The 25,686-nt window shown below is 45.7% G+C and overlaps 1 protein-coding gene across 1 annotated transcript in view; it reads left to right on the top strand.

The window, feature by feature from the left end:
* The first annotated feature begins 303 nt into the window (after positions 1-303).
* CIMAP2 (ciliary microtubule associated protein 2) overlaps positions 304-25,686 on the top strand; it is a 204,049-nt gene continuing 178,666 nt past the window's right edge. The window contains exon 1 of the mRNA XM_078673440.1: positions 304-432. Within this exon, the coding sequence (XP_078529566.1) occupies positions 383-432 (50 nt within the window). The 5' untranslated portion in view covers positions 304-382. The remainder of the gene's footprint in view (positions 433-25,686) is intronic.

Raw genomic sequence — 25,686 nt, 5'->3', positions numbered from 1 at the left:
CCGCAAAGAATAACTGCTCAGTTCAGGCAGAGACACGAAAAAGGCCTCCACCAGGCATGAATTACTCACGACTGAATACCCTCGGAACGCCTGGCATGCAACTACTTGAGCGCAGTGGTATACCATCCATTGGCATTTTCCCGTTGGAGAATATATTATTTTCTCATAGACAAGTTGAGGATGCAACACGCCCACCTGCGCAGAACGGCTGCGCACTCGAGGCGGCTGCACAAGTTCTCAGAGCGTCGCCGGGTTGCTATGGCGACCCCTGAGGGAGCGCGCGCCTCTTGGCAGCTTGGCCGTCTTCCCGGACCTGGCTGTCAGTGTGCGAAGCAGCCACGGCTCCCGCGGACACCGCTAGCCGGACAGACAGCGGCTACCCATGGCGACGAAGAAGTTCGAGGGGGCCCCCTTCGGCTCCCAGGCTGCAAGGTGAGCTGACCTGCTACACACTGCCCAGAGCATCACACATGTTATCACACTATCTTCAGCAGTCACTTATAATTTGCTCCGAATGTGCTGAGAAGACTGAGCAATAGGTAAAATTCACGAAGACTGACATTCTCTCACTTTATTTTTAAATGAAAAATCCAACAAAATATTATTTCATTATTTTTTTTCTATCTGCAATCTATTATGTTATTTTAATCATTTTAAAACTCTCGACTGTAGGGGAATGTCCACTATATGGGCACAGACACACACCGACCATGAAAGTTACACTGTAATGTAATTTCAATCATGTTGCATTATGTTATATATTCTAATTTATGACTTTGTCAGGTAAGCACAATTTTGTCGAAATTCTCTAGACTTTGTGTAAAATCACCACTATTCCAGCACGACTCGCGATTTTATCACTTTTGCACGATTGTACATTAATCTTTATATAACTAGACTCACGATTCTATTTAAGACAGATGACTTATTTGGTAACAAACTCGTGATCTCACTGCTACTCTCATGACCGTAAACCCCCTTTGGATATAGAAGAATATATTTATACTTTGCAGGACAACACATTAAATGGTTTATATGTTGTAACACATTTGCGAGAGGAAAGACATTTCGGCTAGATATTTCTTTTAATTAAATAAATTGCTTTTTTACATTTATATCGTGGTTTTATCACAGTACATGATTTTTTTCTCGTGTTATGCCAAAATCTCTAATCCATTTTTTTCAAAACACTGGTGCAGTGAAGTAAGTTTTATTGAGGTTGACTAGAAAAGGATAACATTTTTGGCTTCCTAAAAGTTACTTTGGAAAGAGTTTACAAGATTCCAATTGCAATGATACAGTTTTCGTGCAGACATCTCTGCATGCTGAAACATTAAGAGGTTTCACTCCTGTCTGCATTCTTGGTGTTCTACTAGTGAGGATATTTCCAGTGCTTAATTTGTAAAAAAAATAAAAATAAATAGAAAAAGTGCGAAGGCCTTTCTCATGAGGCAGCTGCAGCCTTCACCACCAATTGCCCCTGCCAGCTCTGCCAATTATAGTGCCAACACCAGGGCACAAGTCCTGAAAAAAGAAGTGGGGGGACGCTGTCACCGGAAGTGACGTCACGACAGGAAGTGACGTCACGAAAGGAAGTGACGTCATAAAAGGTGCCGAGCTCCTCGTCCCAGAGAAACCAAAGAGTGAAGTCCAGCTGTTTGGCAGGGGGGATGGTGTCCCCCCGGTAAAATAAGTGGGGGGACGCCGTCCACCCGCGTGGTACCCCGACTCGAGCCCTGGCCAACACAACTACTAACTACTGCCTCACACCTACAAGTGTGACATTTCAGATTGTGCAAGGCAACTCTAAGCGTTAATAATGGTATGAGTGCCAGGTATTATTGATTTTTAATATATATTGACTTATTAAACACTTTTGTTTTGCTCATCTCAAAATTAGACAGACAGTACCAACATGTGGTGGACTGTCTCTAGAGCAGGTGCTGATACCACTGGCTCAAATTAAACACTGGATTCAATCAATCAATCAGTGAATTTGTAAAGCGTGTTACTTACCCGTGAGGGTCTCAAGGCACTGAGGGGGGGGGGGGAGAGTTGCTGCTACTGCTCGAAGAGCCAAGTCTTGAGGAGCCTTCTGAAGGTGAGCAGGTCCTGGGTCTGCCGTAGATAGGTAGGGAGGGTGTTCCAGGTTTTTGCAGCAAGGAAGGAGAAGGATCTGCCGCCGGAGGTCGTTCGTTGGATGCGCGGGACGGCGCTGGCGGGCGGGGGTGTAGAAGTTGAGTCTGTCGTTCAGGTATGCTGGTCCGGTGTTGTGGAGTGCTTTGTGTGCGTGGGTAAGGAGTTTGAAGGTGATCCTCTTGTTGATGGGGAGCCAGTGCAGGTCTCTGAGGTGGTGGGAGATGTGCCTGCGGCGGGGGACATTGAGGATCAGTCGGGCTGAGGCGTTCTGAATGGGTTGCAGTCGTCGCAGGTGTTTGGCCGGGATTCCTGAGTAGACTGCGTTGCCGTAGTCTAGCCTGCTGCTGACGAGGACTTGGGTCACTGTTCTTGTTTCGGTCGGGATCGACTTGTAGATCCTGCGAAGCATGCGGAGGGTGTTGTAGCAGGAGGAGGAGATGGCGTTGACCTGCTTCGACATGGAGAGCACGATTTCATCAGAGGTGTTAAAAGGGCAATGGCTGCCAACCTAATCAGAATAAAAATTGGGGTTTTGAGTTCTGTTTGTTAAGCAGGATATCGTAAGGGAATGGGGATAGCAGCTGTGCCCCCAATGTAGAGATGGAGCCCCTGAATAGACCAATGCATGTTGGAGGAGAAAATGGTTTATTGAGAACTGGAGATGCCCCTGGAACGTCCAGGAAATTCTCCATTTGTAAATAATAAGTGCCGGTCCCAAAGTTTTGCCTGGAAAGCCAGCAGCCAGCACCATGGATGTCGATTCTCGAAAATGCCAAGGGTAGCGGAAGTGACATCATCAGCCGTTTGACGCAGCAGATGATGGCACCTTTGACTTGGTGATATCACAGGAAGTAACATTGTGCGACCTTTGAGACACTCGCCTCATGACATCACAGGAAGGTCCCACACGTCCTTTGGCCTGGTGCTCGCACCAGAAGTGATGCATTTTAAATTAGAATATTTATATCAAACAAAACCTTTGGAAAATCTGAAGTAGAAGCAGATGAAATACTCTATAAAGAAAGATATGTTATTCAATTTCTATTGAAAATTCTCCTACATACCTGCTCAGTACGAGACAGAATCTTCAGATCCAGGGTTGAGATAGTGCAGCATCACTTTTGAATCTTTTAAAATATTGTACAACAATGCAGTTCACTAAATTGCAGCAGTGCATTGTGTGGCATACGTTAGAATGTATATGTTTTTAAACTTGAACTTAGAAAATGTCATGCCCGTTTCCTTTCTGCCCTAATGACATTGCCAGTAGTCAACCCAGAATCAAGCCAGTTGTCATATGTACCCTCTATGTGAATGTGGTCGAGGTTGTTATTACAAATTGTGCAACATTAAAATCTATTAAAAATATACAGGAGAGGTTTTGTACAGCACATATTTTGAATCTTTTTATTTCAAGGTGTTTTGAAATGTGATGATAAAGGTTAAAGGAGGCATGGTTCTATTTTTTTTTATTTCACATATTTTTTATTGATATTTTTTGTACATATAGTCATCAACGCTTTGCCGTTACAGGGTGGCAGCCCACATTGGTTGTGTTTTTCAAGAGTACCTTATACAGTATATATGGCTGGCTGACCCCCCTATCCACTGCCCGTTAAGAGAATAGAGATGAGTGAAAGAAAGAGGAAAGGATAGGGAGTAGGAGAGAGAGAGTAAGCCTTAATGTGGCAGAGGTTTGCGTCCCTCTAGATTATGTTTGCGGTCTCGTGGGGGTGTTGTGTGGGGCCCCCTGGTCACTTTTGCTGGTTCTGTTCACGGGGGTTCATAGGGGTCTAGGCATTTGTCCAATGAGGCCCACATTCCCCTGGAGGTTTTCCTCCATGGTGAATCTCGCAGGGCAGTGTTGTCCGCCCCTCTGAGGTACGTCACCCATTTGAGCCAACCCTTGAAAGTTGCCTTGGATGTGTCTTTCCATTTGGTGAGAACTATTTTAACTGCTGCCGTCAGTAGGAGATCTACTAGGTCTCTGTGTTGTTGTGAGTCTATTTGTGTCGTCATGAAAGCTGTGGTGAATGTAGAAAAAGTTTGTTCTAGAGTGCACCCCAAGATCCTGCCTCTTCCTGACACCTGAACACCACTGGGCAAGGAGATTGTTTTTCGGCCTCACACCCACCATACATGTTGTAGGCGGAAAAGTGTGGTAAATGCCTGGTTGTGTGTTGCCAGTTTAGGATGGTTTGCAGGGCTTAAGCGGTAGTTTGGGAGTGTACTGGCAACTGATTGCGGGGCGTGGGATGCGATGATCAAGGGAAGGATCTTCAAGGGAGGATGTTCGGAGAGCGAGTGATAGAAAGTTTGGGTTGATGGAATGAGGTCATTGATTGAGATGGGGAAGAGTGGAACAAATTATATGGTCTTATGGGGGACATGGAAGCGGGCGAGTGGTGAATGGGGCGGGAGAATGAAACTCTGAGTTATGTCAATGATTCGTATATAAAAGTATTGTTAAAGTTAATAAAGTTCATCTAGTTTGTAAGCAATCTTGTCCTAATAAATGGCCTTTTACACTATCACGACAGCGTGGAGTGTGATTATTGCACAAAGCTATTTATTATAACACCCCTATTTACCTAGCTAAAAAACAAGAACTATCTGGTTTGAATCGGACCATAAGAAGCTCTAACATCCTTCCCCTGAAACCTTCCAAAATAAAAAAAAAAAGAACCTACAATCGTGCTTTCTCCGGTCTTGCACCAAGAATATGGAACACTCTTACTTCCGAGATCACATCTAACCCCTCGAACTCCTCATTAAAAAAAAAAAGTCAAATGGTTACTCCTGAATAACCACCTACAGAAATAGTCCTGAAGCCACCATAACTAACTTTTATTTCTTGTTGACATTTTTGATATCTCATTCAGTGTTGCACCTTTTTGTCACTATACATGCACCATAAGATTAGTTGCTCTTTTGTTACTGTACATGTACTACAAGGTGTGTTGCTTTTCTTTAGTATTTGTGCTTGTTAGGTTCCTTTATTTTGTTGTATTTATACCTTTACCTCCTTATCACTTCTGCTCCTTTGTACAGCGTTCTAATACCCTCACAGGTCATGTTCGCGCTATATAAAACGTTTTAAATAAATAAATAAATAAATATATTATTCACCTAAAAGAGCACTTTTTTATAATGACTTAGGTTAGAAGATTCAAAGGGGTCAGCTTGGTCTCCAGCTACTCGATACTGATGCCAGCTGCTTTTGTCAGAGAGATCAAGGAAAACGTTCTCCCTCCATGTCCTACCATTGTCTCCTTTCCCTACCACAGACAGCTCTCAGTGTGGTTCGCTGACTATAACCCCCAGGTCCCTCCTGTCCTCGTCCCAGTCCTAAACATAGCAGAGATCACTATCTCCGCGACAGAAAAAAAGTACAGGAGCATGCTGGGATACCTAACCCACTTCCTCCCGCTGGGAGTACATAAGCGATACCAACCCAGCATGCAGCCTGTTCTTTTTTTCTGTCTTCCGACAGAATGGGACGTGTTTGCTGCTTACCTGTGTCTTTCCTCAATGGATGTCTCGTCAGGCTGCTGGGCTGTCCTCGACATCCTGCTCCGCGTCTCCTGGCCTGCCGGGCTTGCTGGGAGTCGCGTTGATGGGCGCCCGGCCCTTTGCGGCTGGGGCGCCGCTCCTCCGGATTCCTTCCAGGTTACAGCGCGCGTCTCCCTAAGGCTTGGCTGGACTGGAAGACATGCAGATGAGGCTGTTTTGGGGGCCCAGGGGCTCAGCTGGGCGGTACTCCTGGTCCCCCTACCTGGCCTGTTGGGGTGCTGCTGGCCTTCTTTCCTCTCTGTCGTCCCTGCTGTTCGTGGTGTCGGTGCAGGGGTGGGCCTTGCTGAGGATTGGTGTTGGACCGGTGGCTGCAGTGCTCTTCCCTGCCCGGCGCTGGTGTCCTGGAGGGCGCCTGGGCTGGCTCTTGGGGCAGGGCGCTTGTGGTGAGTCCTTCCTGCCCCTGTGATGAGTACCGCATTGTGGTTCCGCTTTTTCTCCCCAGTTGCCTCGCACTTACATGTTCCTCTGGCTTTGTGCTTTGTGCTTTGCCTGGATGGGTCTGGCTGTGCGCAGTAGGGCTGCTTCAGCGGTCTTGACCGGGAGACCTGCTTTGCCACTTCGGTTGTTTTTCTAGCCTTGTTTCCTGCTGGCGCTCTCAATTTCCTCGTGGGTTTGTTTGGTTGTTGCTGGTGCTCTGGGGCCTGGAGTCCTCTGGTCTCTCCACATGTTGGTTGATTCCTGTTAGGACCTTTTTTTTCTGTGCTGGCTTGTGGCGCTCCCTGTTCCCGCGTGCTGGGTGGCTTTTTGCGCTGTGTCTCTTCCTTGCTTCCCAGTGCTGGGAAGAGCTTCCTCCACAGGTTTTGGATTCCCAGGCCTCCATGTCTTTTTGCTTGCTCGGCGGTTGTTGCTGGTTGTTGTCTGAGCGAGGGGGTTGGGGGACCGTCTATGTCTGGTGGTGTTGGCCCGTCGCCCTGGTGCGTAGCGCGTTGCGGGTTTCTTCTTCCCTGTGCTCTTCTGCTTTGCTGTGCTGGCCTGTGGCCTTGGCTTCATGTTTACCTCTGCTTGGGGTGTGTCGGGGCTGGTGGGTCTTGTGGGCTTCCGCCCGTTCCTCTGTGCCCGCATGTGCTCTAGTGGGCTTTTCATTTTGGGCAGGCTTCAGCCTGGTTCATTTCTCTGGCCTCTGGGCTTCATACTCTGTGTGCTTCTGTTCCCCCTGGACAGGCCGGGTCGGTGCCTGGTGAAGTGTCCACCTTGGTTGCTTTTTTCCCGGCTTCTTCGGCCTCCTACCTGTCCACCCTGTTGGTTCCTGCCTGTTCTTGTGGGTTCGGGCCTGGTGCGTACCTGTCTGGGTGCCTGACTGTGGCTCGTGCGCGGGGTGCCTTGTTTCTTCCTGCCCCCGTTGCATGGCCGGTGCTCTGGGCTTCGCTGTGAGGGTTTTCCGGGCCTGTGGCCTTTTTCTCCCTGCTGGCGCGTGGTGGTGCCTGGGTGATGGCTGGGCCCACCGGTGCCCTTGCGTTTGCTCATCTCCTCTCCTCTCCTCCAGCGTGCCCTCCTGCCCGGGCTGGTAGGCTCCTTCTCCCGGTGGGTTCCCTGTGAGTGGGGTTCGTGCTGGTGGCAGGTCTTGGAGGTGGGCGTGCGGCCCACGTTCTGCCCCGTCTGCGGGTGCGGCGCATCTGCTCTTGGGCTTGGCTCCTGCTTGGGTTTGGCTGGGTCGCTTCTTGCGTCCTGCGTCGGGGTCCTTGGTGCTTCCGGACTCCCTGTTTCTTGGGTTCCGTTGTTTTTTCCGGGGGAAGGGGCTGTTCTGCCATCCCTCTGTCCTGGTAGGCCTTGGTTGGCTGTTGGTCCTGGGCTGTCCTGCTGGAACCCCTGGTGGGCTTCATGGCTATGGTTGCGGCTTGCCACTTGCCCGGTGCTGTTGTGGTTTCCTTTTCCCCTCTTGTGGCTCTTTTTATGGCTTGGTGCGCTTTGGGGTCCTTTACCTTTCGCTGTCACTCCCTTTGCCGCCTGTAGTGGCTGGGTGTTGTGGGTCTTCCTTGGCTTCTGCCTAGTTGGCTCCTTGGTTTCTTGGGTGCGCTGCTTCTGTGCCCCTGCCTGTCTCAGGGTTTGGGCTGCCCTGTGACCTTCTTTCCTGGTCTGGGGTGCCGTTCCCGGTGTCCTACTCCCCGTGCCTTCTCTTGGTCTTGGCTGGTGGGTTGGTTGGTGGGGTTGCCGGTTGTGGTCTGGTGTCGGGCTCCCCTGGTGTGTGGGACACGTTGCTGCTTCCCCGCCCCCCTTTTTTCTGCCTTGCCTGGGCCCTGATGCTGTGGCGTTCCCCTTGTGGGCCTGTCCTTGGGATTGTGCACATACCCCTACTGTGAGAACTGCTTTCGGCCTGTGGTGTCTCTGGCCATTGCTCTTGCTGACTCTACTGGGTTTGTTCTTTCCCTTTTGGGTCTGTTCCCGCGCCGCCGGGGGGTTGTGTGCCTTTTGGTCTCTCCTAGCTCCTCTCCTTTGGTTTGGGGTTGCCTGGGGTGTTCCGGGGCTCTATGGGGCCTCGGCTCTGCCTCTGTTGGGTTTGTTCCCTTGCGGTTCATGTTTTTGGCCTCCCTTTGCGGGGTCCCTGACTGGGTCCCTGCCTGGGTTCTTCCCTTGCCGCTCATTTTCTGGTGCTTTTGGGCCTCTTTAGCTGCCTCTTGGTGAACGGTGGTTCTGGCCCTCTTCGTCTGGGTATTGGGTTGGGCCTGTGTCCTTTCATGTGCCACTCCTTTGCGCCAGGCTGGTGTGCTGGGCCCTTTGAATTGGTTGGTGGGTGTGGCTTGCCAGTCTCCCTCTCTGTCTTCCTGCTGCTTCTCCGATCTTGATGGTATGGCAGTGGCGGGCTTTGGGGCCATTCCCTGGGCCCCTTCTTGATTGGGGGTTTTTGGGGTTGGGTCGGTTGGCCCTTTGCCTCTCCTTTCGGGTTCTGTCGGCTCCGTGTTGGGGTCCTCCTGGGTGGCTGGCCTGTCGGTTGTCCGGTTGGCTTCTTGGGTCTTTCTGGGCCGCCTGCGTTGTTGGGCTCTTGGCCTCCTTGTTGGTCCTTCCTGTTTTGCCCTTCTTGGGGTTCGCCTTGGGTAGTTCCTTGGTGTCCTCCTGGCCTGTGGGTCGGCTCTTGGTTGCTGGCGGTTCCTCCTTCCCATTTCTGGGGTTGGTTTCCCGGGTCTCCCTTTTTGGGCCCTTGGTTTTTCTCTCTTGGCTGTGCCCTGGTCGGATGTGGATTCTGCTTTGGGTGGTGCTTTTTACTCTCCCTGGACTGGATTGGCTTTTGATTGCCTCAGGCCTGGCCGCTGGCTGGTTCCTGTGCCCCAGGTTTTCTTCTCCCAGTTTGGCGGCCTTAGCTGCGGCCTTCTGGTGTCTCTGCTGGGCTTGGCTGCTTGTCTTTCCTGCCTTTGGCCTGGGCCTTCTGTGGGATCTCTGTGCCTCCGGTTCCCTATTGCCACGGATGTCGGCTGTTGGGGGGAGGGGGGCCTTGCCACGGTTCCTTGCCCCTTTCTTCCTGGTTGTTGCTCTGGGTCGGTGCCTGTTTTCTTGTCTGGTTCCTCCCTCTTCCGTCTTGGTGGTTCTGCTGGTGGCTTCCCCTGGTGTGTTGGGGTTGGTCCTGTGGTTGGTCGCGTTCATTGTTCTCTTGCTTTGGCGTGCCTCTTCGGTCTCATCTTCCTTCCCCTCGCCTTTTGGTGTGGCCGTTTATGGGTTGCTCCGGCTATGGCTCGCTTTCTTCCCTGCTTTGGGGGGTTCGATCTCTGTCTTGCCCCTGCTGGATTCCTTCTTGGGCCTGGGCGGTGTCCTCCTGTGCAGCCTGCTCTTGTGCGCTCATGGGCACTGGGCCGGGTTAGCCTGTGTTGTCCCTGTTGGGGCGGCTGCTTGGCGGTGCCTGGGGCTGTGGGTTTCTCCCTTGGTGGTTTTCTCCCTGGTCTTTTGCCCTTCCTGGCTGGTTTACTCCGTTCGGGCACTTCCGCTTCTTTGGGGCTCCCTTCCCCTGGTTGTTCAGGGGGGAGGGGAGGTTCTTTCTGCCCCACTGGTGTGTTTCCTTGGGGCTTGGCTCTGGGTGCCAGACCTTCTTCCGGCTTGCCTTGGGGGTTCTTGTGCTTGTTTGCGGTCCTTTCTGGGTTGTCCCCGCTTGTTTTGGGGTCTCCGCTCTGTAGGCTTGGTTGGGGGCGTGGCTGTTTGTGCTCCTGCCTGCATGTTCTTGTGGGGTCCCTTCTGCTTCGGTTGGGTGCCTTTTTGTTTCTCGGTCTGATGCCACTGGCGTTGGTGGGTGTCCGGAAGGCCGGGTTGTTTGCTTTAGTATTCTACACTATGTTTAGGATTGGGACGAGGACAGGAGGGACCTGGGGGTAATGTCCTATTACTTACCGTAATCTTCATTACTCCTGGTCCCATTGTCCTCGTCACCATTCCTAACACCCCTCCCTCACTCCCTGCAGCCGGCCTTCCGGTTGTGGGCTTGGTATTTTCAGGCTGCATGCTGGGTTGGTACCGCTTATGTACTCCCAGCGGGAGGTAGTGGGTTAGGTATCCCAGCATGCTCCTGTTCTTTTTTTCTGTCGCGGAGATAGTGATCTCCACTATGTTTAGGAATGGGACGAGGTCAACGGGACCAGGAGTAATGAAGATTACCGGTAAGTAATAGGACAATACACCTTTTCATTTTATCCAACTCCGGCCTCCCCAGAGATCGTCTGTGGTGCTGCCTGGGCTAGAGAGACTCATATTTAAAGAATACACAAATAACTTAGAACTTTACGCCTCCAATTACAGTCAAACTGAAAGGTGCCTCATAGTAATGAAAAGCATAATTTGTGGACCTCCTGATGGCAGGACATGTGAGGCTGAGCATTTAGGAACCGAGGTGAGGAGCCTGGTGTGCAGGTACACCTGAGAGGAGCAAGTCCCGGGCATGTAGGGGACTCAGGCCCTGCGCGACATGAAAATGATTTAACATTTTTGGGAAAGTCTCCCTGTCTGCATGGGGCGCTGGGGCAGATAGGTTCAGTCTATGCACAAATTGTACCTGTGATCAGAGCCGCTGCTTCTGCTGCTATAGCAAACAGGAATACAGCAAATGCATGTTACACAGAATTTCTACATTTATAATGCACTCGGCCCGCATTAAGCAATTATTTCAACACTTAATGCAGTATTTGGGCCCACGAGTGGGGACCTAACATTTCATCAGAAATCCAGGGCATGGGGACTTATCATTTCACTTCATCAATGATGTTGAATATGCGTAATACCATTACAGAATTTCCTCTTTGCTTCTTTGATTATCTTTAATGCACATCCAGCCCCAGCCCCATCTCCTGCCCTACCATAATCCATTATCGCAAGTACACAGCCTACCTGCACATCTAGCAAGTGGTGCACCATGGGCTGCTGGGTAAGGTGCAAACATGTAGAAAGGACATACGTCACCTTGATTCCAGCACCTAACAGGCTGGCAGTGGTAATGCCTCCCCTTTTCCTTCTGCTGCAAGGAGGCCCAGGCAGACGGCAGGGCAGTCTCTTGCTGGCAGCATGAGAGTAAGCACCAAGCTGAAACCTTCTGCTAAACCTGATGTACCCCACCCAGCCTTCTGCACCTATACACGCGTACAAGTGGCACCTGCTAGAGTACATGTACTAATATTTTTTTTTAATTTGGAAGTTTTCTATAGCGCTGGCCAGACCCGAGGGTATCGGAGCGCTTTATAACAAGATGAGGAGGAGACAAAAATACATGGTACGGCAAGGAAAGAGAGATACAGAAAAAGTTCAAAATGTAAGCATTTCGGAGTACAGCTGAGTGTCAGAGGGAGGCCGATTGAGGGAGAAAAGTTCAAAAGTGGACTTTACAGTTCTCTTGGGTCTTTCGCGGTGAGCCGATTGAGGTAGAGGGGACGAGGGAGCCTCAGGCGAGGCATAGAGGAGGAGGGGTCGTGAGGTGGTATCAAAGTCCAAGGGAGGCACGACTGGTGGTGGTCAAGTTCGTTTCGTAGTGTCAGCCGGGGGGCTGAGAATGGAAGAGGTAGGAGGTGGTTGTGCGATGACTGGTGGCTACCCGTTGAGGGAGCGTTGACGGGAGCCAGCCAGGAGGAGGCAAGAGCATCACGTAATTGCGTTCGGGAAGGCACGGTTGAGGTAGAGAGTTTTAAGAAGGCTTTTGAATTTTGGAAAGGAGGGGGTGGTTCTGATGTTGATTGGGATGGCGTTCCAGATTTTTGGGGCGTTGCCAGCAAAAGAGCGGGCAGCAGTCTTTTGTTTACGCGTTTTTAAGGGAATGAGGAGGAGAGAGTTGGAACTCCTGAGGTTTCTTGCTTGGCCGGCTTTCTTGAGTTTGGAGGCTAAGTATTCTGTTTTCCCTGTGTGCAGGGCTTTGTGTGTGAGGCAGGCCGTTCTGAAACTAGCTCGCATTTCAACTGGTAACCATTTCAGATCTCTGAGCGCAGGAGAAATGTGGTCAAATTTCTTGATTCCGGTGACCATTCTGGCTGCAGCATTGTGGGTGGTTTTGAGCGGGGCTAGGTGAGAGCGGGCAGTCCCGGAGAGAACTGCGTTCCCATAGTCCAGTCTGGACAACACCAAGGCTTGGGTTGCTTGCTTGAGGTCGGAGGAGGGGATGTGGGGTTTGATTTTGTTAAGGAGTTTCAGATTGAGGAAGGCACTCTTGGCGGAGTTTTTGATGTGATTGCACATGGAGAGTTTGTGGTCAAGGGTGATTTCCAGTGATTTGACAGAGGGAGCCAGGGTGAGAATTCCGTTGAGGGCATCAATAGCTTTCAACCATTCAACGATTTGCGGGTTTTCTTCTTTGTTAGAGATGAGGAGGATCTCGGTATTGCCCTGATTGAGTTTGAGGTGGTTCTTTGCTAGCCATTCTTGGACTTCATTGAGGGTATTGTTAAGTCTTTGAATGCCATTGAGGGAGGAGGTTTCCAAGTAGATCTGTGTGTCATCTGCATAGAGATGAAAGGGGATATTCACTTTTTTCAGAATGGAGGTGAGAGGTTCCATATATATGTTGAACAGTTGGGGGGAGAGAATGGAGCCTTGAGGAACTCCTCTGTTGACGGAAACGAGATCGGAGGCAAAGGATTTGATTTTTACTCTTTGTGAGCGGTTTTGGAAGAAGGAGGAGAACCACTGAAGGACCACTTTCTCTGCGCCTGCCCGTTCATTCAGAGCTTTGATGAGAAGACTGTGGTCTACAGTGTCAAATGCAGCAGACAAGTCTAGGAGAATGAGGAGACAGCAGTGGCCAGCGTCGAGGGAGTTGAAGATGTCGTCCATGATGGTGAGGATTGCAGTTTCGGTGCTGTATCCTTTTCTGAAACCAGATTGGTGTTGGTCGAGCAAGTTTATGTTGTCAATGTGTTTGTTCAGTTGACGGAGGACACATTTTTCGAGGACTTTGCCAAGGAAAGGGAGATTGGATATGGGGCGGAAATTGTTTAGGTCGGTTGCGTCTAGGCCTGGTTTTTTCAGAAGAGGAGTTACTTGGCCGACTTTAAGGCAGTCTGGAATGAAGCCAGTTTTTAGAGAACTGTTTATGATTTGGCACCAAAGTGGAGCTAGGGAGAGTTTCTGCTCTTTGACCATTTGAGCGGGAATGGGATCGAGGTTGTGAGAGGATGGCTTGGAGAAGGAGATAAGATTGAGGATCTCCGATTCTGAGACGGGGACAAAGGAGGACCAGGTTGAAGCAGGACTTTTTATTGAGGAGAATTCGCTTGTTGGAGAGCAGTTTTTGTCAGGGGGAAGAAGGTTAAGGTCCAGGGAGAGTTCGATCAAGTTGATTTTTTTGTTGAAGAAGTTGGCGAAGTTGGCGCATAGGGTTTTTGAGGGCTGGATGAGACTATTCGTTGGCTTGGACGTTTGTTTTTTGATGATGTCAAAGAGTTCTCTTGGTCTGTTTTTGGCTTGATCCAGCACGGCGCAGAAAAAGTTGGATTTTTCGTTGTTGATGTGGCGTTTGTACTTTCTTCTTGCTGCTTTGAGTTTCTCGAAGTGGTTGGAGGAGGGGTCTTTTCTCCAGAGGCGTTCAGAGGCTCTGAGTTGTCTTCTTTCCTCATTAATGTCCTTGTTGAACCAGGATCTGGAGGGAGTGTTCCTGGATTTTTTCAGTTTCAAGGGGGTTAGTTCATCAAGGATGGAGGCCATGGTAACATTGTAGTGGGCTGTGAGTTCTTCTGTGGAGAGGCCTACCGGGGGGATGGGCAGGCGGGAGGAATTTTTTTTCTTCTAACTCATCTGGGTTGATCAGTGATACGTTTCTCGACCTTGAGGGGGGATTAGAAATAGAGGGCAGAGGCATGGTCTGAAGAGGTAGGTGGAATAGGATAAGGTGATGGTCTGACCAGTCGACGGGCAGGATGTAGTCTATGGAGATTGCGTCATGATTGGCGATGATGGCATCCAGGATTGCTCTTTTGTTGTGGGTTTCTTGAGAACAGTGCTGGGAGAGGTTGTTGGAGAGGAGAAGGTCATTTAGGCTTTGTACAGGAACACTGTTCTTATCATTCCAGTGAAGGTTAAAGTCGCCTAAAATGATATTGTTGGAATCTTGGAGCGAGCAATGGGAGATAATGTCAGATAGGTGTTCTGTGAAAGTGACGGAGTTGAAAAAACACTCTCTATTGCAGGGCTAGAGGGATATTTAAAGACCAAGCCTAAGTATTATCCCCCACTGGAAACAACTAATCAACAACAAACCTAGGGGTCTAGTTAGAAATCCAATAGTGATCCTATGCTTTTGTAGCCATGTCTGTAGTACAAGGGAACAATAACAGTGAAACTAACAAACCAAATCAAAAAATGTGAAGCACCAGTAAACGTAGGTCACCCCTGGTTAAGGATTCCCATCAAAGGTCTTGTACGAATCAATATTATCATTTGGTAATCCTTATCGGGTATTGTGTCTCTTGATCATTGAGACCAGCATACCCAGATAGCCAGTTCGGGGTAGCGACCCACAATCACTCGGTACTACCACATGATGTTGATATGATGGGAAGTGCAGTGCAAAAAGGATAAGTGGTGATTAAAAAAGGATAGGGAGCTTAACTAAAACTAATTTTAATAAACGTTAGCCCCTTCCCCATTAAAAACAAGAACAGTGTAACATCATCATCGCAGTCCACACAAATAGCTGCGAGGAGACCAACATGTTTCAGCCACCACGGGTTAATTCCCCAGGCTTTCGTCAGGGTCTCTGTTCTATGAATATGCTACTGCTTATAAGTAAATAAGGTGTGAAAAAATTATACAAAAAAACACACAAGTGAAAACCAGTAAAGGATATAATGTTCCTTCAACTGTGTCAACTCCTCTCTTCGGCACCTGGTTGACTTAATACTGTATGTGGGGGACAAACGTACAAGTAAATCACAATCAGCTACAATGGTCCATTAGGAAAAAATACATTGTTTCTAAAACTATGCAACTTCTTTACTCACCCAGAGTGTCCGGGGAGTGGACCTCACCTCTTCCTGGACCTGGCTCAGGATATGTGAGACCCCGCTCTACAATGACAGAAACCGACTCCGTAAATACAAAAGACCGAGGGGTCAGACATTAATCTGCTCTGGCAATGTACATAATACGAAGTCTCAAGGTCTTCTATGTATGGAGCTCATTAACAACCATCAAAAGATTCCCTGGTACACCCCACTATCCATTCCACTGCCAACTATAGGCTGAGTAAATATTAGCGCTATATGACTTAAACCAGCAGTCAAACGGCAGATTGAAAAAAGCGCCTGGTATAAAACTAATAAGAACGGTAGAACTGGGTTCCTACCTGTCCGTCGTTGTCTCAGGCAGTGACTGAGTCAGGGGGAGGCACAGAAACTCCTTCGTTCTGACTACTTCACTGTTCTGGTATGAGAGAGCCAACCAATCGGTGCCTGTAAGGGAGGGGCTGAACCGATCGGCTGGGAAGACTTACATTAACTGACACCTTCAATTACAGCAAACGCTGATGTCCGGAATCGATTAATACCCGGAGAAGGCAGGTTTGTGTCTCAGAACTGAATGCAGGGACGTGAGACTCGCGCGCGTAATCTCGCGAGACTTGCCTAGTATAGGACTACAAAATGATGTCACATCTCGATTAGATGTAGTTTATTGATGCAACTTCCGCCTACCAATGCAAACAAGAGTGCGCTGGAGGAAAACAGAAACTACCAGATGACGCAATCCTGCGTCAATCGGTAGTTTTTTAGGGGATGCAGTGATAACAAACTTTACCCGCATAAGCACTCAGAGTGTCAAAACCTTATCCCAAATTAGGTGCAGTACCTAAGCAAAGACCATTTATTAGAGGGAATATATTCGTGTATGGTTTCTTCTTCAAACCAAGAGCGACGGTACTCCACATTCATCTTGCATACTTCCTACAGTGTCACCTCCCTCTGGATAGTGTGGCTCAGATTGATTACTAACGAGCATGGGGAGAAAATGTGATAAGTGACTATTCATGTTTGTTGTATTACTTCTTCCAATCCTCTGTGTAAGAGGTCTAGTCACCACCATTATTTAGCCCTTTAAAGTGCGCATCACATGACGGTCACCACACTCTCCTTCATGTGTATTCAAGACAAGTTGAACCAGGGTATGTCATCGTTCAATCCTCGTCTATCTGTCCCAAATTTGAAAACCCACTTTTGTTCACGAATGAACAGATATCTAGACACATCACTCACATGTGGTGGAATAAATGGTTTCTCCAGGACATGCCACTTAAAGTCTGTTTCCGCATGATTGTGTGTTATGAAGTGCTTGGTGAGTTTCGAAATGTCTTTCTTGCAACGAAAGGTGCTTTTGTGCTCCTGCATCCTCACGCGCACCTTTCTCGTGCGGAAACAGACTTTAACAGACTTGTATATTAACTAAAGTTAATATACAAGAGCTATGCTATATTTTACTACTAAACAGGCAGCCACAAGTGCAGTTACCTTGCAGATAACAGTGTAGTGATTTTAATGGTGCAGCAGGTGCAGTAGCGCCGGGCCCAAAAGTAGTCAGAATTCCTCTAAACACATAATATTGCTATATCTGACTACTGAATTAATCTGCATTTATCTGTATTAATATACAAGAGTTATGCTATATTTTAACTGCTAAACAGGCGGTCAAAATTACAGTTACCATGCATTTAGAGGGGACTTCATTTAAATGGCGCAGGGGGTGCAGTGGCACCGGAGCCAAAAGCTCTAGGGACCCCACTAAACCCAGATTATTGCTAAAATGTACAACTAACCAGGCAGTCACAAGTGCAATTATCTTGCAGACAACATGGTCATGATTTCAATTGTGCTGCAGGTGCAGTGACACCAGGACCAAAAGCTCTCGGCACCCCACTAACAACCTAAATTTGCTACATTTTACTGCTAAACAGGCAGTCACAAGTGCATTTACCTTGCAGATACTAGGGTCATAATTTGAGTAGTGCAGCAGGTGCAGTGGCACCGGGCCCACAAGTTGTCAGAACTCTTCTAAACTCATAATATTGCTATTACATCAATTAATTATATTATTTCCCTCTTTCATTTCATTTTTCAAAATGTTGATATTACCGGCACTATACCACTAGTCCCAGCACAATATATTACCACCAAGTCATAGCACTTTAACAGACATTTTGTAACTTATATTGTACAACTACTAAGCAAGCTACAACTTAAAACACAAAAAGCTTATTAATCACATAGGTGAAACCTAATGCATTTACCAATGCTTGTTTAAATTTGCTTCTCTCGCTTGAAAAAATCTTCACTCTACGATCCAGGAAATGGAAAAATAATGGTGGAAAAAATAAATACATGCCACTGGTTGAAAGGGATAACAGAGGGAAAAAGCAGCAAACGAGGGAGAGAGCAACACAGAGCGCGGGTGGGAGGGAGAAGAAGCATATGAGAGAGAGAAGCACATGAGGAGACAGCAAAATTAAGCACATGGGGAGAGCACACGAGGGCGAGAGATGGAAAACGCAGTAACTCTCATGGTGTGCCTAATGAAACAGAATAATAATCCTGTATTTGTAAAGCGCACAGCTACCCGTAGGTTTCCCGGCGCTGGGGGCCGTCGGGAAGATTAAGCAAGCTATTGCCCAGAGTCACATGGTGCTGGGCTAACCTGCCGCCAGTGCTGGGGATCGAACCGTGATCCCCAGCGTCCGGCATCAGTCGCCCTGGCCGCTGCGCCACACCTCTTCCACAGAAAAAAAGGGGATTCCTAAAAGTGAGCATTAAAAGGATATAGGTCAGCCAGTTAAAGCAAGGTAAAGAAGCTGTGTTACATGGGGAAAAACACAAGAAAAAGAAGGAAAGCCATCAAATAAGAAGCAATAAGATCAACCAAGGAGCCCGTTGTAAGTTTATGGGGTGCTCCAAAAGAAGCCACACAGCTAAAGTGTCTTGTAGGCGAGACCTCAAAAGTGCAATGGCCAGTAGGATATTAGCTTCACTGTGCCACAATACAGAGAAAGGAAGAGGCATTAACTAAAGGGAATTAATTGTATTATCTGAAATACAACTCAACATCAAATTTACTCAACAATACACGGTCTTAATTTTGGGATTTAAAGTGCGCTTCAGAGTGAGTGTATGAGATCGATTACACTTTCTCTACCACAAAGTAATAGGATAATGGTGCTAATCAGACATAAATCAGCACAAGCTCATTCCAAGTTTTGGAAACCCCAGGAAAGAAACATGTCTGCGGGCTTCTACTTTCACATTGAAAGCACACTGGGAGAGGATGCTGTGCCCTGCATCTTTGAAGGATCACAAGGAGGGATTTACTAGCAGGAAAGGCCAAAGTACTGTGATGAATGCAAACAGTATCAAGAGGCAACACTTTTGATTTCATTCTCACTTTCACAGGGAGCCAGTGAATTTGCAATACAGAGAGTCTGGTCATAGAATACAAAGGTAAATGAAGAAAGTTGACATGTTAATAAAGCATAGAAGTAGGACCACAATGGTGCATCTGTTGAGGGCAAATCAATTGACAGTACCCACTAACATAGAAAACCCAGAGAATGAGTCATTAAGGGGAATTAGATGCAACCTCTGCAAACATTACATTCTGTATTTAATTAAATTACTATGATTTAAAAGCGGCTAACTAATCATGCACTGGAACACATGAATACGTACCTTCTTCTGTGCTCAGTCAACTGTGTCTGAAGACCAGGTCATGTGCTAAATTTACTGAAACCTGCCGGAAAAAACCATGACAGTGCTGGGAAATCCATGATGCCTGGTCACCCTACCTCTAAGGCAAATTTTGATGACAGGTCAAAATTATTTCGCTTGAGCTTATCATATGGCAGATATGTGCTGAGTCTGAACCCTCTGAGCATGTTCTGCCTACTTTATGGCTCCCCAGTGGTATATCTAACTAGGCTTTACACTATCTGTGTTGCAGATATTGTGATCTTAACCTTGTGTGTTACCATTGCAGAATGCAGAGGGCACAGACACAAATATGCTCTCTTTAAAATCTAACAGTGAAAGTTCAATTCTTGCTTCATTCCTTCTCTGGGGGAGGACAACCTTTTCTGATATTAAAATGTGTAGGAGATTTGGTGCCCGCTGCTTGACGCTAAAAGTGAAAGGTGTTTTTTACATCAAACTAAAAAATATGGGATAATCAGTTACAGCGCTGATGACATTTTCCCTACTCCTGCTCAAAACAATGAACCAGGATAGCTTTGGACGAGAAAGCCTCACTCACCTTTTGTGGCACCCTTCCTCATGGGCTACCTCATCTTACCCTGATAAATGGTACTGTCAGGGTGGACTTTACACCTGGGTGAAGGGGTTCTTAATACATGTAACTGGATACTCAGGGAACCAGCGCTTATTAGAAAATTACTTTTGCATACACTCTGATGACCTACCTTTAAAAGTGGGTACACATGGTAAGATTAAAAGAGTGAAATCAGATGAATGTAGAACATTATTTCTCAATAACCCTAAATGGTGCCTACAGGTTTCAGCCTGCAAAAATGCCCCTATAGGGTCGGTGGCTTTTATCAGGGGAATGGAGATCACTAATCTAAACACTATTGTGTTATTGTGACGTGGTAACTATACTACATTCAACTGGAAGCTTAAATAAAAACCCTTACTTAGGTATAGGAAAACCACCTGCTTTCGACAAAGGAGGATACTTTCTGTAGTCACACTTTAATCATGAGGCAAAATCCTGACTTGTAACTTATTTGGTCCGCTGTAGGCCCACTCGTTTTTATGCCATCACTTCAGAAGAGGGATTTATATCTAGTATTGAATTGTCAAGAATCAATCAATTTGTAAATCAATTTTTAGATATTCAAGAAAATGTTGTAATCAAATTACCTGATTATATATTGGTCACCTTATATTTACTAACAAAAAAAAGAAAATGTTTGTGTGCATTGATATGGGAACATTGTTCAGAAATGTCACACAACATCACAGATCCCGTGACAGTGGGAACATTTTCATACATTTTACTTAATAGGTCACTGTCATCAGAGCAACTTTAATCCACACAATGAAATGTTTGTTAAATGGTAGGAGACAACCTGGCTGTTTAGTGCATGTAATAGTGGATTTGCATGACATCTATAACATCGTTTTGGATGGAAAATAGTGAGGATAATGTGTATAATTTGAGGGTGTAAAGTGAAACTGAAAGATAGGTGTGGATCAAACTGGTCATCACCTAAACCCTACTGAGTATACCTCTATTAGCCTGTGACTGTAGATGCTTCGGTAGGTAAGATCTGTAGTAGGCTGTTCCCTAGGCCAAATCTTACAAACAATTATTTGAAGGCCAATGTCAATCAATCCAAATCTTTGCTTATGGATTCTTTTTGTGGGACAATTTCTGCAGTGATTGCGGAATTGATTTGTAGTAGCTGATATTGAAGAGATGCCATATGCATTACGTACAAACTGTTATGAGTAAGTGTCCACAGAACCTTTCTGAAAGTCTGGCATTGAAGAGATGCCATATGCATTACGTACAAACTGTTATGAGTAAGTGTCCACAGAACCTTTCTGAAAGTCTGGCATATTGTAGGCCTCTTGGACAGAATACCTTTAGTGGTGAGGACATTGAATTCTGGAATTTATGCAGTAGAAATGTTTTTTATACCAATGCAAAGTACGTGGTAGCTAGGCATTTGAATAGAAGACAATCTGTAAATATAAGATGAATAAAAGACAGCAGTTCATTAATTCAGATTAAATATTATTCAGTATTTCACTGATTGTAATTGTGTAGATTTGACTTATGTGGTATAGGTAATATATAGCGTTTACTATCCCTGACTAGGTGCAGAAGCGATTTGCAGATGGGTAGCACGCTCCTCTCTGAAACCAATGAACAAGGGTTTGTCATGCTGTCTCATGCCTTTTGCAATATGTATTTCGTGCAAATTTATCATGCAAATCCTTTTATATGGATATTAACATTGTGTGTTTTGAGTTATATGGGATATTTTGCACCATTAAGAACTTTGACATTATATTGCTTTGTTTTGTATTGTATTGGCATTTATATAATGCGCTTTTGACTCCAGGCTAGGTGCTGAGATGTTGAAGCGCTTTGCAGGTGGGTAGCATGCTGTTCCTTGGGATACTTACATCATTAGAGACATTTGTTCATTCTAATTGAGTTGGAACTCATCATGCTGTCTATCACACAGGTGTTGCACGGTTTATAAGGGCCTTTATATGCAATTTTTCCTGCACTCTGCACTTGTGGTAAGCTAAGGTGTGAGAAACTACAAAGACATTAAATATTACATTTGTTGAATAGGCAAAAACCACTGGAAAGCAGACTCTTGCTAGTAATTGTATTCCAAGGATATCCGCGAAGCGAGGGTCATAACTATTTGTGCATCAAAGTCAATTGTAGTATCAAAGAAAGCAGCACATTCAACTACTGTTGTATGTTTTAGTGAAAGATTTCCTTTTAAGAGTTAGGTTGATAAGGCAAATTAGTTTTTATAGGTCATACTTGAACATGGAATCTTTAATTATACAGAATGGATCAAGGATGTTCAGCGAAAATCCAGGAGGGCTGGACCCATGCCACAATTTCACAGTAATCACTGACCAAGTAAATGCTTCCCATTAGGTAAATTGTATGTGAAAATATCTTAGGTGTGCATCATGAAAATCTGGTGTGGTTCCAGCTTGCCTACTTTGAACACCCCTGAAATAAGACATGGTTGGTCCGAAAATGGCCTTTTGAGGACAAATGGTAAAGAAGGAATATGAACACTAGCGGTAAGAGTTGGCTATGGGCAAAGAAGGGGAAATGCAGAAGGGACAAGTCAAGTATGAGGTGTGGTGTGTTCACTGTGTTGTGCCTAGGAAACTTTATTTCAAACAAGGTGAACGGGGCAGTAATTCTAATGATTTAGTAGACCTTAATGCTGTCATTGGGATCCCAGACTTGAACCACAATTTCCAAAAATAGATTTGAGAGAAAAAAGTCTACTTCCTCCATTCCTAATGTTCCTAATATTTTCTTTTCTTTTTATGTTTACTATTTCATTGTTGTGGCATATGAGACTTCTTACCACTGCCAAACTGTATCAGTACATCTTATATGTACACATGAGGTATACTTACACATTATTGTTGAACATTTTAAATAATGTCTTCTCAGAGGGAAGTGTTAAATGTGTAATTTGATGGGGCATAAATGTTGTATACAAAGGTGTAAATTTACATGCAACCTTCTTTTTGATTTACCTAATAATAAAAAAAAATGAAAAAAGAGGAATAAGTCTAACCTACTTCTGTGAGAGTGAGGACGTAACCTCTGCACAAAACAGAAGGTTGTGAAGAGTCTATTCCCACATCAAATACATGTGGAGCTTACATAGTGATGGACTGACTACTACGTGTTCAGAGTTGAAGATTGGTCCAGATATGACTATTTTGGGGTAGTCTGGAAAGTAGTAGGAAATCATAATAGCCTCCAACTAGACATAAGAGTGAATATGGAAGGAGTGCAACATTTACACAATAAGTGAGAACTTTCTTCAAGGATGAGAGTTGGCTGGAATGAAGATTTGACTGACAACAAAGAATACAAAACCACACGTCTGGCTAGAAGAGTGAATTAAAATACAGCCTTCACAGGGAAATTCCAAGAAGTTGGAGACACATTCAAGCAGGGCTAATCCACTCCCTTGTTTTAATCCTGACCCAGGGGCGTATGAATAAATACGCCAGTTTTAAATCACAATATCATTTGTTGCACGCTCTGCTTGCCTTACTACCCCCAGTTCACTCTAGGGTATCTACTACATGTCTAAAAACCATTCATCCCGCTCCTGCCTCATAATGACGGAGTTGTAGCCTGCACCGTGAACAGCTGTCACGGTGTGAGGAGATTTCCAATGATGAAGCATACCACCTTTGGTAGGTGAGGGAAATCCTCCCTAAAAAGGAATATCCCATTACAGTTAGGCTAATTTCTTTTTCTTGGTAAAGACCCAGGTGTTCCTTTGTGCGTTATTGTGGTATAAGTTGGGAGCCAACACCTGCTGGTCTATAAATCTCTCTTAGCCGTCACTTGTTGTGTTTGAAATTCCAAGAAGAGCTAGAGAGGTATTTTTAAAAAAAAACATAACATATTGATCTTCCTAATGATTTTAATCATCTTAAAGGGATTTAGTAGTGAAACTCACAATCCAGGCTGGACTAGAACGTTTTTTGATAAAGAATGTAGGCAGAGGAAAGAAGACTTACAACATTATAAAGTATCCTGAAGTAATAATCAATAATTTAAGTTTGCAATCATTGTCTACAAAGTTTTAATTGCCACGAAAAAGATGGAATATCTAAACATGAAACCACTGTCACTCCAGTACGTGATGAGAGTTACAACCCGCAATAAATTTGTAGACCTTTTTCTCGGATATCTTCAGTGCTTCAGTATGGGAAATGTTGAGAATGGTAAAAGGTGAGATGCCTGTTCTCATGCATATGTGAGAGGGAAAAGAGGCTGGCTGTAGTCATGAAGAGCTAAGTTGGGGAACTGTGTGCAAAGGATAAATGTATCCAGGGAGTTTGCAAATCGGAAAACAGAAAGGCACATAGACCAAATATGATCTTCCTGGAGGCATTTAACTGTTTACCATTACTAGTTACTCCTTGCTGTGCCTTTTATAGAACTCTTTGGCAGAGCTGCCCCACCTTGGTTAAATAGCGTTATAGTGCCCATGTAGAAGAAAGTCAGAGCGAATGAGCCAAAGACCTATAGATCAATTAGGCACATTGATATTGACTGAAGATCATATCCTAAAATTATATTGTTCTCTGTTGAAGACTGGGTAGAAGAAGTAAGGGCAGTAATCCCAATAGTGAGGGATCATGCCCTAGTCACAATGGATAACCTTTTTACACTTTCTCCACAATCAGAGCAACGCAATTTACTTCACAATATGGGACTTTTTTTTAGACTTCACATTCACTTTTTACCTGACATCTTGCGAGATGATGGTTGGTGCAGAAGCTGCAACCATGAGAATGGAGGAGCAGTAATTAGCAATTAACACGAGGTAGTAGAGAGATACCAGTTCCCAAAAGTGATTGAGCTCGAATGAGAAGGAGAGCAGGTCTTTCACGACCTAATGGGGGGTCAAATATGGGGACCTGTTTACTCATCTGTTCATTTCACTGTATAAAAAGTATTTATACCAAATACTCAAAAGTAATGGGAGTAAGTCTTGCACATGGTCCAAACCACCAGTAATGCTCTCTGTGTAGCATCTTGATTTGCCCACTGCACTGCTCCAGATAGAGGCCCGCCTTATGCAAATAAGATGAGCCCGCTCCATAAGGGAACACAAGGAAATTCAGACCAGTTTCAGCCTTGTTAGACCTTGTCAGTGAGGTATAGCTTGTATTTTGTGACACAGTGAGTATACAGATGAGCATAGTAGTCAAGTTTTGTTGTAGATTACCCCTTCTGGCACACCCTGGCGGACTGAGATAATCCTTGTACGGCACTCTTAGGATGGATTGTATTTTATTTGCCAACCGCCATTTTGTATGTATTTTTAATTTCATGAATATATGTCTGATGGTTGACTTGTGGGAAAGCTTTTCTCAGTACAGTAAGGTTTGTCAAAGGCCATAGGTTTGATCCACTCGTGAAGCACTGCAAGAATTCTTGTGTTTATATTGTCAAATGTAATTTTGTACATATTTGTAATTTTAAGACTGTATACATGAGTGTTGCCTTTTGGCAAAATCTATGTTCAGTACAGTATGTCTGAGTTTAATATAGTGAGAAACCAGCTATAAATGCTATAGGCCTAACTTGCTCATCGGAAAAAGTTATTTATGATATTATAGGTCTGATCTTTTGTATATTTACATATTACAACAAATGCAGTAGGCTAGGTCTGACCTACTTATTGAGAAAAGCATATGTTAAAGTCAAAGGTCTTTTAGGCTGAATTGTTATTTCATTCTGCTAACGCCTGTAGACAGGTGTTTTGTTACATGAAATCTCAGAGATTTTCATAGTCGGCAGGGAGCTTTATATTGGTGAGTTCCTCTGCCCCACCCAGGGAGAAGATTTGCACGGGGAACATTCTTGGTGGGCCCACTTAGGTTGGGGTGTACATTGTTTTACCAACTGTAATGTACACATTTATATTTTTATGTCAATATACCTGTTGGTTACCTTGTGCAAAAAAAAGCTTATGCTTAACATAAATTAATCTGTCCGTCTGTAACACAACTGGTGCTCATGTAGGGCGTTCTGATGCCTTTGGGTCTAGTTCATGGTATATAAAACTCCCCCCCCCCCAAAAAAAATGAGGGGCATGAGTCGGTTATAGTGGCAATTTTCCTGGCTCGTTCATTGGATAAAGCCTGGCACGCTCATTGGGAAAAGCCTGACTGGTTCATTTGGAAAAGTTATGTGAAATGCAATAGGCCTGATCTGTTCATTTTGAAAGCGTACACAACAAAGACAGTAGGCTTTACGTATTTATTAATGCCACTAGGCTTG

The sequence above is a fragment of the Lissotriton helveticus genome, chromosome 1_2 (assembly GCF_964261635.1).
Source record: "Lissotriton helveticus chromosome 1_2, aLisHel1.1, whole genome shotgun sequence".
NCBI lineage: Eukaryota > Metazoa > Chordata > Amphibia > Caudata > Salamandridae > Lissotriton > Lissotriton helveticus.
Note: the sequence above shows the minus strand (reverse complement) of the source record. Positions and strands in the feature narration are given on the sequence as shown.